The 16,255-nt window shown below is 46.6% G+C and overlaps 1 protein-coding gene across 2 annotated transcripts in view; it reads left to right on the top strand.

Annotated features, from left to right (window-relative positions):
- Window positions 1-3,688, top strand: part of LOC147090550 (zona pellucida sperm-binding protein 3-like) — a 46,563-nt gene extending 42,875 nt beyond the window's left edge. Inside the window, exons 1-8 of one of the 2 annotated variants that reach the window (XM_085977300.1) lie at window positions 773-1,218; window positions 1,752-1,867; window positions 1,955-2,058; window positions 2,149-2,326; window positions 2,417-2,543; window positions 2,960-3,254; window positions 3,326-3,460; window positions 3,539-3,688. In XM_085977300.1, the coding sequence (XP_085833426.1) occupies window positions 817-1,218; window positions 1,752-1,867; window positions 1,955-2,058; window positions 2,149-2,326; window positions 2,417-2,543; window positions 2,960-3,052 (1,020 nt within the window). In that variant the 5' untranslated portion in view covers window positions 773-816 and the 3' untranslated portion in view covers window positions 3,053-3,254; window positions 3,326-3,460; window positions 3,539-3,688. Of the gene's footprint in view, window positions 1-772; window positions 1,219-1,751; window positions 1,868-1,954; window positions 2,059-2,148; window positions 2,327-2,416; window positions 2,544-2,959; window positions 3,255-3,325; window positions 3,461-3,538 lie in introns of those variants that run through there. The other variant, XM_085977301.1, reaches the window with a different exon arrangement.
- Window positions 3,689-16,255: the final 12,567 nt, after the last annotated feature.

Here is a 16,255-nt window from a genome sequence, read left to right as displayed (position 1 = left end):
GAAGAGAGTTCCAAACCTCTCCCACCCTTTGTGTGTAGAAGTGTTTCCTAACTTCACTTCTGAAAGATCTGGCTCTAATTTTTAGGCTATGTCCCCTTGTCCTGAACTCCCAACCGGCGGAATTAGTTTGTCTCTGTGTACCCTATCGGTTCCCCTTAATATCTGGAAAACTTCAATCAAATCACCCCTTAACTTTCTAAATCCCGAGCTTCTCACCATTGGGAAAGTACGCTGATCTATCCTTTTTAGATCCAAAGTGGATGACTACTGTATTAATGGTGCCCATCAAAATGTGCCCTTGTGGGACTCTTTCAGGTGGGGGTGATTGACCAAATTGTAATAGGCCCTCCTGGCAATAAATCCATCAGTTCTGTCTTTCTTTTCCTTTTTTTATTATTTTTTTTTCTTCTTTTGTCAAGTTTTATTTAAAGTTTTATTAATTTACAGTTGATTAGTTTAATCAAAAGAGCACCCCTAATTGGTCGAATGTTTTCTTAAGTTACAGTCAATTGCTTTAATCAAAAAGAGCAGCCAAATTTTAAATTAATTTGTTAAGGTTCCTTTAAAGTTTTATTTATAAACTAATTGGTTAATCACCCACACAAAAAAGATTACTGTAGATTTGCTTAACCACCCAATCAAAAGGGTCACTCCGATTGGTTGAATTAAAATAGGCCCTCCTGGCAATAAATCCATGAGTTCTGTGATTGGGTAGAAATTGTGGAGATTGGGGTTAATCGGCTCAATGTGACTGCAGGTTGTGTGTATAAAAGGTGCTTGTTGGTGGGTGCAGGGATAGTTGAGTTGTTTAGTATCATGGGGGATTTTGTAGTGAGGGGTTTGCTCCCAGTGCTGGTGTTAGTTGGAGCTGTTTGTTCCTCTGATATTTGGCAACAGTTTGGGGGCCAGAGGTTTCCATGGAGAAGAGTAAAAGCCACCCCTGGGCCTCAGCGAGTCCCTTCTCCTGGGTCTCCCTTTGGCTCCGGTTTCAGTGTGTCTGAGGGGCGCAGTGTGTCTCCACTGCAGACTGTGAGGGTGCAGTGTGGAGAGCACAACCTGCTGGTCAGGGTACAGATGGATTTATTTGGAACCAGGCACCTGATTAAAGCTGCTGACCTGACCCTGGGGACGGCAGGTTGTCCGTCAACCGGGATCTACTCTCAGAACCACACCGTCCTCTTTGACTATGGGCTGCATGAGTGTGGCAGCAGAGTGAAGGTAATGTGATTCCTCAACTCTTGCTCTAAGCTTGGTGTCTGGAATAGACCCAACTTGTTTTTCCTACCCTGATTCCTGTCTCCTGCTTTTAAAACCTCCAGACTTGTGTTGAATGATGTATTGTCCTTTGCTTTAACTGGTTTTCCTGAGCGTCTCCAACTTTGATCTCTGCCTTATTGGCCTTGATCCTTCACTTAGTTCTTAACTTTTCCTTCCTTACATCCTGTCTTGTGGATTTTCAGGTCACTGGGGGTTTAGTTATCTACAATATTGAGTTTTTTTTCTTCCACTCCTTTTGTATCAGAATACAGGGGAGTCTGGCTTAAATGAGGCTTTAATCTTGTTCTATTCATTGCTCTAAATTATCAACCTGTGGCTCCTTTTATTGAAGTGAAGCTGTCCTTTCATTGAATCTTTATTCTGTTTAATTGTCTTGTGCTTGCAATCCCCCTCCTTGCTTTAGCTGCTGAGGCTGCACAACTTCCAACCACCTGAGTAGAAAGTTGTCCATTTCTGAACCTGATGTCTTTCAGATGTCTGGAGATTTCCTGGTCTATGCCACCCACCTGAACCACACCCCCAAGGCCCATGGATCTGTCATTGTGAGAACTAATGGAGCTGTCGTTCCCATTGAGTGCCACTATTTTAGGTAAGATTCTTTACACTGTCGCAAATAACGTCTACAGCTGGTGTAGTTCTCTGACCTTGTCCTAAAATGGCTCCGTTGTCTTTCCAGGAAGGGCAATGTGAGCAGTAACCCGATCAAGCCCACCTGGATCCCGTTCAGCTCCACCAAGTCTGGAGAGGGGCTTCTGTCATTCTCTCTGCGCCTAATGAACGGTATGTGATGGGTGGATGGGGAATGATTTCCTGTAGTCACCCACTGGCAGTTGTACCCAGTCTCCAACCCTTGTCCCTCTTGTACTTCAGATGACTGGCTCACAGAGCGCACCTCGACTGTCTACTACCTGGGTGACCTCATTCACATTGAGGCCTCTGTTTCAATGACCAACCACATGCCCCTGAAGCTCTACATTGATCGCTGTGTCGCTACGTTAAGCCCAGACACGGACTCCACCCCGAGATACAGCATCATTGACTACAATGGGTAAGGAGCGCTCTGCTTTCTCCAGCTGATCCTGTCTCAATGGCTTCTCTTGATTCACTCCATGTCCCTTTCTTAAAATTATTTCTTCAGTTGCCTCCTGGACAGCAAAGCTGAGGACTCCTTCTCAACCTTCGTGTTGCCAAGAGACGAGCGTGAGCTGGACAAGCTCCACTTTGACTTGGATGCCTTCCGCTTCTTTGGCGATGATCGTTCCTTGGTAAGAGGAAGCCGACCACTGCAAAGTATTTACAGCCAATCTGCATAACTGGGTTGTGCTCCACATGAGTGTCCTCCCACTCCTCTTCATCTAACTCTCCAACATATCCTTCTATTCCTTTCTCCCACCTGTGTTTCTCTAGCTTCCCCTTAAATGAATCTACACTATTCGCCTCAACCACTCCCTGTGGTAGCGAGTTCCACATTCTCACCACTCTCTGGGTAAAGAAGTTTCCCCTGAAATCCCTCTGCTGTATATCCTGTGATCCTATGAATCACTAACATTAACCACTTTTCTCTGTTTCTAGCCAGCTTGCTATCCATTCTGCTACTTGTCCCCTGAATCCACCTGTTCATTGAGTTCCCAAGTTGGGAGGGAGTCACTATATAATGACTTGTGTTGACTGTGTCCCTCAGATTTTCATCTCCTGTCACCTGAAGGTTGCTGCAGTGGATCGGAGAGATTCCATGAGCAAAGCTTGTACTTTCCAGAAGATGCAGAATGTGTAAGTGCCCCCTCTCTCCCTCAGGGATGTGTTGTGTGGGGAAGTGATGCCCAACCTGATTGTGAAACTGATTCTCTTGTTTAGCTGGGCTCCATTGGAAGTATCCAACAATGACATTTGTGCCTGTTGTCACTTGGGCAACTGCAGTGCCACAAGGGAGTTTGGATTTGATTCCAGAGGAAGGAGGGATCTTGTACCTGACGCTGGTAGGACATTGATTCTCTAGATGTTGGAGGTTGCCCTTTACCCTCTCTAACTGGAATGTTTGATATCGCAGGGAGTGATGCTGAATTGAAGTGGGAGGGTGAGGCCTCCCTTGGACCCCTGGTCATTCTGGACACTGATGTGACAGACCTGGCAACCGAGTCCCTTAATGAGGTTGAGCAACGGATGGAGGAGAGGTCTCCAGGTGGTGAGTTGGCCGACTGCTAGTTTCCATTTCCCCCTCAGTATTTCTTTCACTCACTGTTGGTTTCTCATTGCTGTTTAGGTGCGGAGTCTGAGGTGGTCCTGATGGTGGCCCTGACTGTGACTGCTGTCTCTCTGATCTCTGCTTCTTTGATCGCCTTGTTCCTGTACAGGAAACACAAGCAAACCCTGCGCAACAACTTGTGATTAATAAAGTGGTGAAATTAGCAAATCTGTAATGGTTATTGCTTACATTTGGTCATTGATCAAGGCTGGGGATTTGCATTCTGAATATGGGAAGTTTTCCATATTTATTTACTTCCATTAATGATTCTTGACCCAGTGGCATGCCTGCTGAGTGTATTTAAGCTTTTCACCAGATATCAGGCTACTGGGGTATCTGCCCCATTTCACTAGTTTATTAACAGCAACTTGGAAGTGTTTGCCTGGAGCTAGTTATCTTGGCCTGCTGTTTGTCCCTTGTTAAGGAGCTTTGTGGGGCTCTTGTGGATTGAGGTTAGTGGGACTGATTATTGAGCCCCATGAAATTGCAACGTTCCTGGAAATTTTAATGCTGGGATTAGTTTATTACTAGAAGTGGAGGTTGTTTAGTCCTCTATAACTGACTGGGATAATGAGTCTAAATGGGGTAGATGTCCATATTCTAAAAATGATAGCAGCACTAGCGAGGGTGCAAAACATTTATTAGGCTGATGCCAGAACTGAGATTTGACTTATTAGGAAAGATTGACCTGTTTGGGTTGCCTTCTCTAGGAAAGAGAAGGCTGAGGGTGTTTAAAATTATGACTGGGTGTGATGGGTTAGATATCGATGTTTCCACTTGGGGGCAAGTCCAGAACTCGGGGCCTGTAACTACAAGGTAGTAACTAACTAATGACTCCAATGGTGAATTCAGGAGAAACTTCTTTACCCAGAGAGTGGTGAGAATGTGGATCTCGCTATCACGGAGTGGTTGAGGCGAATGGTGTAGCTGCATTTAAGGGGGAGCTCTAAGCATGAGGGAGGAAGGATATGCTGTTTGGGTGAGATGAAGGGTGGGAGGAGGCTCGTGTGGAGCATGGACTAGTTGGACTGAATAGCCTGTTTCTGTGCTGTCGATGGCTTGTTAACCTGCAGCATTAGTGACCTGAGGAATTGCATCTCTGAAGGCCCCTTAAATGGCTTTCCGTCTTGGCCGTGGCTCAGTGGACAGCGCTCTAGCCTGAGTCGGAAGGTCGTAGGTTCAAATCCCACTATAGAAAGCTTGAGTACAAAAGCCAGGCTGACACTCCCAGTGCTGCACTGTCGGAGGTGCCATCTTTCGGATGAGAAGTTAAACCGAGGCCACTTCTGCCCCCTCGGGTGGATGTAAAAGATCCTGTGGCACTTTTTGGAAGAAGAGCAGGGGAGTTCTTCCCTCTGACCAATTGTTATCCATCAGCCAACATCATAAGATGATCTGGCCATTATCGCATTGCTGTTTGTAGGCTCTGGATGGGCTGCCATGTTTCTGACAACAGTGACTACATTTCAGAAGTAATTCATTGGTTATGAAATGCATTTTTTAATTTGTTCATGGGATGTGGGTGTCACTGCCAAGACCTGCATTTATTGCCCATGCCTAGTTAGGCTTGAAGGTGGTGGTGGTGAGCTGCTTTCTAGTCCAGCTGCAGTTTGTGCAGTTGGGCAGGGAGTTGTAGGATTTTGACCCAGCGACTATATGAAGGGACGGCGATATATTTCCAAGTCAGGATGGTGTGAGACTTGGAGGGGAACTTGGAGGTGCTGGTGTTCCCATGCGCCTGCTGCCCTTGTCCTTCTAGCTGGTAGAGGCCATGGATTTGGGAGATGCTGCCGAAGAAGCCTTGGTGAGTTGCTGCAGTGCATCTTGTAGATGGTACACACTGCAGCCACAGTGTGCCGGTGGTGGAGGGAGTGAATGTTTAAGGTGTTGGTGGGACATCCTGAACGTGGTATGGTGCTGTATAAATAAAAGATTGTTCTTTCTAAACATCTCTGACGTGAGTGTGGGACCTACAATAAAAAATAATTATGTCTAACCAACATACTAGGTCCCCAAGTGGGATTGAGTTGCCGTACTGGATCTCCAACATCAGGTGGGGCTAGAATCCACACAAACTTAACGAGCACACTTTTGTATCTCTCGTGGCCGACCCTGGTCAGTGAATGCTGGCTGAAATCTGCAGTAGGACTGTTGTCAATAATTAGCAAATCTGTCATGGTTATTGCTTACATTTGGTCATTGATCAAGGCTGGGGATTTGCATTCTGAATATGGGAAGTTTTCCATATTTATTTACTTCCATTAATGATTCTTGTAGTGGCGCTTCTTAGTTTCCAAACAGGCAGCCACTGGGCTGTGGGGCTTTTAACATCGAGTAGACGCGTGTCGAAATAAAACGTTCCCAAACGTAGCTTTGTCTTTTAAACGGTTTACTTTAACACTTAACAAACAGAATTACAAAGCAAACACGTATAAACGAACACGGTCAAAAACTGTACTGCTCCAAACCTCACAGCTTCTGCCTCTTTCACCACGTGCAGTTTAAAACTGTAAGATGGCTGCACCCATGTGTGGCTTAGGGACTGTTCCATTGTGGCAAGAATGAAGGGGGTGTCGGACTATACTACTGGAGCAAGAAAATAGGGGGTTTCTTAATACAATAAGTCGGTCAGGTAAATTAACTGTATTATGCCATTTAGCCACTATTTTAAAGTATTTTCTTAAGCTTTTATGGCTCTTACATTCCGGCCCCTAATTGACTAGGCACATGAAGCATATCAATTACTCAAACATTAAGAGTCATAAACTAATGAGTTCAACATATTTACAATACAAGTGTCCACTTTTTTCTTTCGTTCAGGAGCCTTTCACGCTGCTTCTTGTAGCAGGTTGAGCTTTGTGATCGGTCTCTCCAGGGTACTGGTCTTGGTTTGCAAACAGACGCGACGAACGACGCCTCTGGAGTCTGGCATGGTCTTAATTATTTTTCCCATCAACCAAGAATTTCTAGGGGCTGAATCATCCGCAATTAAGACAATGTCTCCGACGATGAAGTTCCTCTTTATTTTGGACCATTTTTGACGCTCCTGTAGCAGAGGTAAGTATTCTCTTGTCCATCTGGTCCAGAAGAGGTCTGACATATACTGAACTTGCCTCCACTTCCGACGGGCATACAGATCTTCCCTTTTGAAGACTCCCGGGGGCATGGCTGGCTGTGTTTTCAACAACAACAAGTGGTTCGGAGTCAGGGCTTCGAGGTCATTGGGATCATCTGATGTCTTGGTTATCGGTCGGTCATTAATGATGGCTTCGACCTCGCACAGAACGGTTTGGAGTCCCTCGTCGTCCAGCGCTTGCTGCTTCAGTACAGAACTGAGTAGTTTTCTTACGGTGCGTATCTGTCTTTCCCAGACACCTCCGTGGTGGGATGCAGCCGGAGGATTGAAGATCCACTTAATTCCTGTTTGCATCATGGCTTCCTGTATTTTAAGCTGATTCCAACCTTCAATAGCTTCCCGTAGTTCTCTCTCAGCTCCGACGAAATTAGTGCCATTATCAGGACGCATAATGGACACCTGTCCTCTTCTACAGACAAAGCGCCGCAAGGCGTTAATACAGGAATCAGTGTCAAGCATGTGTGCCACCTCAATATGAACTGCTCTGATGGTCAAACAAGTGAAAAGCACACCATATCTCTTGACAAGGCTCCGTCCTCGCTTTACCTCGAAAGGCCCGAAATAGTCCACCCCTACGTTTGTAAGTGGGGGCTTGTCTGGTAACAAACGGTCTTCAGGCAGGTCTGCCATTTTCTGCTCCCCAGCTCTAGCGTGTAACCGTCTGCAAACAATACATTCAGAGAGTATTTTTCTTATTACGGAATTAGCTCCTGGAATCCAGTATCTTTGTCTTAGCTTCGCAAGCACGTGATTCCTCCCACTGTGTCCAATACTCTGGTGTATATGCTGAAGAATGAGAGTAGCAACCCGGAGGTCCTTAGAAAGGATAGCAGGATGCTTGGCCTCCTCTGGCATAGCAGATTTGTTTAGTCTCCCTCCCACCCTCAGTACTCCATCTTGCAGTGTAGGGTCCAGCTTGTAGATATGACTACCTTTCTTGATTGGAGTATTTTGCTGTAGAGCTTCGGTTTCTTCTGGGTATCTTTGTCTTTGACTGAAGCAAACTATCTCCTTCTCAGCCTTGGCCAAATCCTCCACGGTCAATGAATTCTTGCCCAATGTGGTCTTGTGCTGATGCATATACTGCTGTAGAAGCATTCTCTGCTTATCAGGGTTACTTTCAGACTGACTGATAGTGGCTCGGTACTCTTTTCTCTTACCGCTCAGGTGTAGCAGCAACTCTTTCAACCTTAGAAACCATGCAACTGCTTTCCTCAACTGGTGCCATCCTGAGAAATGGTTAACAAGCTTGTTCACTGTGTCAAAGTTCTCTTTCGTAGTTATGAAATTTACTGTGACTGATCTCTTGACTTCGACGTCGTCTTCAGTAATCTGACTTGGCATATCTGGTCTTTCTGGCCATGATCTCTCTGTTTCCAGCAGATAACTTGGGCCTTGTATCCAAGTTTCACTCCTCATGAAGTTTTCAGCCTTCCATCCCTGTGAGGCTTGATCTGCTGGGTTTAATGAGGTGTTTACATACCTCCATTGAGATGGTTGTGTAGCTTCTCTAATGGATGAGATTCTGTTTGCTACGAAGGTCTTGAAGCGTATCTTCTCATTCTCTATATACTTCAGCACCGTCGTGCTATCCGTCCAGAAGACAGATTCTTCTAATGGGAGCTGTAACTCTTTACGCATCACCTGGTCAACTTTAACTGCAACAACCGCTGCCGTCAATTCCAGTCTCGGGATGGTGACCTGCTTCAGCGGAGCCACCCTGGATTTTCCCATGAGGAAGGCACAATGTTTCTGGCCCTGTTGATTTGTCAGCAAGAGGTAGGTAGCCGTGCCATAGCCGTCCTCACTGGCGTCCGAGAAATGATGTAGTTGAGCCGTCTTTGTAACTCCAAAACTCGCGGGCTTGATGCATCTACTGACGTTGAAGCTAGAAAGTTGTTGCAAATCTATCAGCCATCTCTGAGCTTGACCTTCTGGGATATCTTCATCCCATCCTCTCGTCTCTACACAGCTCTCGTAGCATCAGCTTCACCGGCAGAATGAGTGGTGCCAGGAATCCGAGAGGGTCGTAGATGGAACTGACCACGGAGAGAATCCCTCGTCTTGTGGATGGTCTTTCGTTCACCATTATCCTGAAGTTGAACGTGTCTGACTCTATGCACCATTGTACACCAAGAGCTCTCTCGATAGGAAGGACATCGTGGCTCAGGTCCAGATCTTTGACTTCAGTGGCTCTTTCCTTTTCTGGGATAGAAGCTAGAACTGCTCTGCTGTTGCTTATCCACTTAGTCAGATGGAATCCTCCATTCGAACACAGAGTTCTAAGGTCTCTTGACAGTGCGATGGCATCGTCTTCTGTTGACACGGACTTCAGACAGTCATCGACATAAAAGTTCCTGAAGATTGTCTCCACAGCCTCGGATGGTGCTTTGCCCTTGCCATCTTCTGCAGTTTTTCTGAGAGCGTAGCTTGCACAGCTGGGAGATGATGTGGCTCCAAACAGGTGTACGGCCATTCTACATTCCACCATCGCTTCACTAACGTCGCCATCTGGCCACCAAAGGAAACGCAGAAGATCAGCATCTTCGTCAGGGATTCTGACTTGGTAGAACATTGATTCTATGTCTGCCATCATGGCAACGAGCTCTTGTCTAAACCTAGTCAAGACGCCAATGAGGGTATTAGTAAAATCAGGACCTTTGAAGCAGCTGGTCATTCAATGAAGTTCCTCTGAATGAGGCGGTGCAGTCAAACACTACACGGATCTTTTTCTTCTTTGGGTGATACACCCCGTGATGAGGAATGTACCAGACCCTTCCATCGTCTCTGTTCAACTGTTCTTTGGGCACTTTTACAGCATAGCCTTTCGCTATGATGTTTCTCATGAAGTCTTTGTAGTCTTCGTGAAAGTCGGGGTTCTTGTTCGGCTTTCTCTTTAGACTGATGGCGCGTTGCTCTGCTATGCAGCGATTGTTCGGCATCTTCGCGGTCTGTCTTCTCAGTGGCAAACCAATGTGATGGTGGCCATCAATGAACTGTGTAGACCTTGTCATCAAACCCATGAACTGATGGTCTTCTTGTGACATCTCTGTCTTTTCCTCACAGCTGCGTTCTGAGAAGTCTGCGTTGAACTGCTGTATCAACAGCTCTTCAATGCTTGCGATAGAGATGCGATTAACTGACGTTTTGTCGTTCCTCCTTGTTCGACTTGTGGCCATCATCTCTCCTTACCGGTCCATTGATTACCCATCCAAGGGCTGTCCTGATGGCGTAGGGTCCGTCATCCTTGCTGTTTATCACCTGCCATGGCTCCATAGTTTTGTAGGCATTGGTTCCAATTAATAGGCCAATTTCTGCTTCAATGTATGGGAGACGCACCTTTTCTAGGTAGGGCCATCTATCCACATCCTTCTGCAGGGCTAGGTTCCCTATTCTAACAGGAATCTCCCTCTGTGTGAAAACATTAGGCAGGTCTATGAAGTCCTTCTCTTCAAGTCCACACACTTCTAGGTCTGACAGGATATAGCTTTGCATTGACTTCTCATGACCCATGGTGCGTAATAGGATTTCTGTTCTTCTGCCTCTAACGTTCAGCTGTCGCATGAGTGATTCTGTGCAGAACGTTGCTGAACTACCTGGATCCATGAAGGCGTAAGTCTCCACAACCTTCTCACTCCTCTTAGACTTGATCCTTACTGGTACGATGGCAAGAATATAGTCACTGTCACCGGCCCCAGTGAGTCCACAAGTCTCTGGTTCTAGCGACACCAGAGCACTTGAAACAACCTCCTCGTCGGTATTGTTTTCTTCACTCTTCTTAGAGACTTGTTCTTCTTTATGGATATGCAGCAGACTGGGATGTTTCCGAGTGTGCACTCTGCATGTTGTTCTTTGCTTACAGTTTCTACTCCGGTGCCCCTGAGAGAGACATCCAAAACATAGGCCGTTGTACTTCAGGAATTCGATTCTGTCCTTATGTGGCTGTGCTTTGATGTCGCTGCAGAAATCCAATGTATGATTCTTCTGGCAGAATAAGCATGGCTTGTGAAAGGCATTAGCAGGTGTCACTGTGCTGCTCTTTTTGGAAGATGAGTTCTGGGGCCTTTCTTCCTCGGCCTGAGTGACTATAGTTGCAAAGCTGCTTCCCCTGGAACCACCTTTCCTGAGAGTCTTTGATTCAGCAGGCTTGGCTTTCACTCTTCCATCGGTGGTCGGGCTGACATCCTGGATGTTTCCAAACAATGGGTCCCTAGCAATTTTAGCCTGTTTGTCTATGAAATTCACTAAGTCTGCAAACCTGGCTCTACCTTTCCATCTCTCCATTATCTCAAAGGCTGTTCTTCTCCATTGTTCTCTCATCCTGCAAGGAAGCTTAGAGATGACGATTCTCATAGTCGTAGGATTGTCCATCTCTTCCATGAATTCAACATCCTCCATGGTGTTGCGACATCCTATGAGGAAGAGAACATATGCGTTCAATGCCTCTCCGTCTTCCGATCTGATCTGTGGCCACTTGGTAGCCTTTTCGATATATGCAGTGGCTATCTTCAGCTCGTTACCATAGTGCTCCTGCAGCAACTTCCTGGCTTCTATGTATGTCCGGTGTACTGTCCCAGGTAGTACAACTTATCACTGCTGCTCTCTGTCTTGGAGTCAATGGCTTGTTCAAAGGATCTGATGAAGGGCTTATACTTGAGTGGGTCACCTTGGAACACTGGTATGTCTCTTTGAGGGAGTCGAAACAGATTCTGTTGTTTTACAAGCATCTCTGTAATTTCGTTCTGACGTTGCATCACTCGGTATAGGCTTCTCCCTGTGTCTTCAGGCCTCTGGTGGTCATCAGCAGGGTCTAGTCTAGACCGTCTGACGTCTGGGGTAGCATCACGTGCTCCTGTTAGTGGAGAGGCCACTCTTCCACGCTGTAAAGCCGGGGAATTGCTTTCGGACTCTGTTGTAACTCTTGAAGGTGCCCTGGATCCAACTCTATGTGGCAACGTTGACTGGCAGTGGCTCCCGCCGTCCCGTGAGCCTTCATAATCTTCGTACGCACTCAACCTGGCATCTGAGACCTCGATAGCTGTTTTCATCTCCAGCCGTTCTTTCTTTGCCTGCACTTGGGCCTGCAGTTGGGCCTGTTGGGCCTGCAGTTGGGCCTGCAGTTGGGCCTCTTGGACCTGCAGTTGGGCCTCTTCCCGTTCAAGAGCTTGCTTCTCATCTAAAGATGCTGCGCGCGCCATCAACGCCGCCCGTTCAGCCTCCGCTCTCATGCGTCGCGCCGAGCTTGTGGTAGAAGCGACTGACCTGCGTCCAGAAACAGAGCTACCTTTTCGATTTTTGCTCGGTCTGGCGGAAGTCTCTGAAATGCTATCGTCTGGTCCGACTTCATCGTCAACCTTATCTTTCTCTGCTGTATCAGCATCTTGACGAATTTTTAACATCCACTGCTCCGTGGCCTTGATATAGTCCTTAATGCTGGTTGATTTAAGATCAAACCAGTCGTGCTGATCAGTGTTTCCCTCTTCTTCAGACAGAAGTGCTAATACATCTTCATTGAGTATATTAAATTCTTCATGCAGCTTGGAGAAATCGTAATACATCATGTCTTCAGCTTTCTTAATATTAGCATTATCTTCCATGAGACGATCAATTATCTTCATTTTTCCAGTTATCTGAACTAATTTAGCCTTCCTTGCACCTATGCTTCTATGTAACTTCTCTTCCCTTGCCTTTGGGGTGAGCTTTATTTCCCTCTTTTGGCCAGCAATCCTTCTGGCTGGGGGAAGCTCCTGGCTCCGTAAGGCCTCGGCCATTTTACCCGCAGCTCTTACTTGCTTTGTTCATTCTGTTAAGCTAAATAACAGTCACTGTACCTTCGCTTTCTTAAATTGTCGTCTGGCTCCGTGACCATTCATGTATACGTTCGCCGACGATTCCGTCCCTTCCTTCTTAGGGAGCTAATTTTTGACTAATGTAGTGGCGCTTCTTAGTTTCCAAACAGGCAGGCCACTGGGCTGTGGGGCTTTTAACATCGAGTAGACGCGTGTCGAAATAAAACGTTCCCAAACGTAGCTTTGTCTTTTAAATGGTTTACTTTAACACTTAACAAACAGAATTACAAAGCAAACACGTATAAACGAACACGGTCAAAAACTGTACTGCTCCAAACCTCACAGCTTCTGCCTCTTTCACCACGTGCAGTTTAAAACTGTAAGATGGCTGCACCCATGTGTGGCTTAGGGACTGTTCCATTGTGGCAAGAATGGAGGGGGTGTCGGACTATACTACTGGAGCAAGAAAATAGGGGGTTTCTTAATACAATAAGTCGTTCAGGTAAATTAACTGTATTATGCCATTTAGCCACTATTTTAAAGTATTTTCTTAAGCTTTTATGGCTCTTACAATTCTTGACCCAGTGGCATGCCTGCTGAGTGTATTTAAGCTTTTCACCAGATATCCGGCTACTGGGGTATGTGCCCCATTTCACGAGTTTATTAACAGCAACTTGGAAGTGTTTGCCTGGAGCGAGTTATCTTGGCCTGCTGTTTGTCCCTTGTTAAGGAGGTTTGTGGGGCTCTTGTGGATTGAGGTTAGTGGGACTGATTATTGAGCCCCATGAAATTGCAACGTTCCTGGAAATTTTAATGCTGGGATTAGTTTATTACTAGAAGTGGAGGTTGTTTAGTCCTCTATAACTGACTGGGATAATGAGTCTAAATGGGGTAGATGTCCATATTATAAAAATGATAGCAGCACTAGTGAGGGTGCAAAACATTTACTAGGATGATTCCAGAACTGAGATTCGACTTATTAGGAAAGATTGACCTGTTTGGGATGCCTTCTTTAGGAAAGAGAAGGCTGAGGGTGTTTAAAATTATGACTGGGTTTGATAGGTTAGATATAGAGATGTTTCCACTTGGGGGCAAGACCAGAACTAGGGGCCTGTAACTACAAGGTAGTAACTAACTAATGACTCCAATGGTGAATTCAGGAGAAACTTCTTTACCCAGAGAGTGGTGAGAATGTGGATCTCGCTATCACGGAGTGGTTGAGGCAAATGGTGTAGCTGTATTTAAGGGGGAGCTCTAAGCATGAGGGAGGAAGGATATGCTGTTTGGGTGAGATGAAGGGTGGGAGGAGGCTCGTGTGGAGCATAGACTAGTTGGGCTGAATAGCCTGTTTCTGTGTTGTCGATGGCTTGTTAACCTGCAGGATTAGTCACCTGAGGAATTGCATCTCTGAAGGCCCCTTAAATGGCTTTCGGTGTTGGCCGTGGCTCAGTGGACAGCACTCTAGCCTGAGTCGGAAGGTCGTAGGTTCAAATCCCACTATAGAAACCTGGAGTACAAAAGCCAGGCTGACGCCCCCAGTGCTGCACTGTCGGAGGTGCCATCTTTCGGATGAGAAGTTAAACCGAGGCCACTTCTGGCCCCTCGGGTGGATGTAAAAGATCCTATGGCACTTTTGGAAGAAGAGCAGGGGAGTTCTTCCTCTGACCAATTGTTATCCATCAGCCAACATCATAAGGTGATCTGGCCATTATCACATTGCTGTTTGTAGGCTCTTGATGGGCTGCCATGTTTCTGACAATGGTGACTACATTTCAAAAGTAATTCATTGGTTATGAAATGCATTTTTTAATTTGTTCATGGGGTGTCACTGGCAAGGCCTGCATTTATTGCCCATCCCTAGTTAGCCTTGAGAATGTGGTGGTGAGCTGCCTTCTAGTCCAGTTGGTCAGTGTGCTGTTGGGGAGTTCCAGGATTTTGACCCAGTGACGATGAAGGATCGACGATATACTTGCAAGTCGGGATGGTGTGTGACTTGGAGGGGAACTTGGAGGTGGTGGTGTTCCCATATGCCTGCTGCCCTTGTCCTTCAAGGTGGTAGAGGTCGCGGGTTTGGGAGGTGCTGCAGTGCGCCAGTGCTGGAGGGAGTGAATGTTTAATGTGTTGGTTGTTGTGTATGTAACCTGTTCCACCTTAAGAGATGTACTACTTTCTCAGGCTGCTGTAGACGTAATACCGGGGGTGAACACACCGGTATATAAGCACTGTGCAGTAATCTTGTATTCAGTATAGTCCCTACCTCCAACCAGTAAAGACCTGTTTTTATTGTTACTCATTAGTCTGTGTCTTAATGAACTAAATAATTCACAGACTTGACACTGGCGACGAGTCAGGTTCTTACCCTGCGGCAGTTATTCCACGGCGGTTGAAGAGAGGTTTCAAACCACACCACCCCACTGGAAGCGACAGGCATTAGGACCCTGAAGCCTCCATCAGCTTGTGAACCGGAGTAGAAGACAGGGCTGGGGAAGACAGAGGTACAGGGCGATAGCGATCGGCAGATAAGGGCCGGGCCGCTTTGAAGTGAGGGGCGCAGCCGGGCCATCGATCGCAACCACCGATAAGGGCCGCACTCGGGCTGAAAGGGCAGCGGCTGCAGAAATTGAAGGCGCGAGAGCCGCGGTGCACAGCGCGGGCCATCGATCGCGATCGGGAGATAAGGGCTTTGGAGTGCGAGGCGCAGCCGGGCCATCGATCGCATCCGCTGATAAGGGTCGCACTCGGGCGATCGCGGCGAAGATAAGGGCCGCAATCGGGGGCTGAAGGGAGACGGCATCGGGGGACGGGCGAAGACCGCCAAGCGCGGGAAAACTGCCATTTTGTGGGCGGAGGACGACGGCAAGAGCGGGAAGCCGCCATCTTTGATAACAAGTAAAGAAAATAAAATCTGAGAAATTGTAAATCTACAATGCCTAAACACGGGAATATTAGCACCTTTGATAGTGACCTTGAAGATTGGGCCATATATGTTGAAAGAGTAAAAAATTATTGTAAGGCCAATAAAATTCGTGACCAAAATAAAGCTCTAACATTATTAAATTTAATGGGTGCGAAGACATACGGGCAATTGAAACACCTGTTATCACCAGATGAACCGGCGGATAAGACGTTCGATGAGATTGTTACTGTCCTGAAAGATCATCTAAACCCCACGCCGCTGATGCTAGCGGAACGATTTAAATTTTACGACAGAAGGCAGCTACAGCATGAAAGCAATGCTGATTATTTGCTGGAATTGCGTAAATTAGCGAAATATTGCCAGTTTGGAACGGGACTGACATGCACTACGAGACAAATTTGTGTGTGGTTTATTTAAACAGGATACACAAAAGCGACTGCTCAAGGAGAATGAGCTGACGCTTGAGAAGGCGGTCACTATGGCAGCAGCACACGAAGCCGCAGCGAGAGGCACGGCAGTAATGCAGCTATGGTCACCGGAGCTCAGTGCACACAAATTGGGTGTGAGTTCTGGTAAATGTTATCGTTGTGGAAAGACAACGCATGATCAGAACCAGTGTTGGTTTAAAAACCAAGAATGCAGAACATGCGGTAAGCTTGGACATATAGCTAGAGTATGCAGGTCAGGGAAGAAGACCAGCAACAAGAAGTCACCGCAAGGGAAATACGCAAAGGTACACAAGGTGGCCGAACAGGAGTCCGATTCAGACGCTAGCAGTAATGAACTGGCTGGCTTAAGCAGTATTGAACTGGCTAGCTTAAGGGTACTCAACGTTGGTAAGGGTGCAGACCTCCAGACAATTTGGGTTACTCTTCAGATAGAAGGAGTCCAAG

The sequence above is a fragment of the Somniosus microcephalus genome, unplaced genomic scaffold (assembly GCF_052327205.1).
Source record: "Somniosus microcephalus isolate GS21.2 unplaced genomic scaffold, FLI_Smic_1.0 unresolved_chr4, whole genome shotgun sequence".
NCBI lineage: Eukaryota > Metazoa > Chordata > Chondrichthyes > Squaliformes > Somniosidae > Somniosus > Somniosus microcephalus.
The sequence above is the reverse complement of the archived record's forward strand: the minus strand, read 5'-3'. Positions and strand labels throughout refer to the sequence as shown.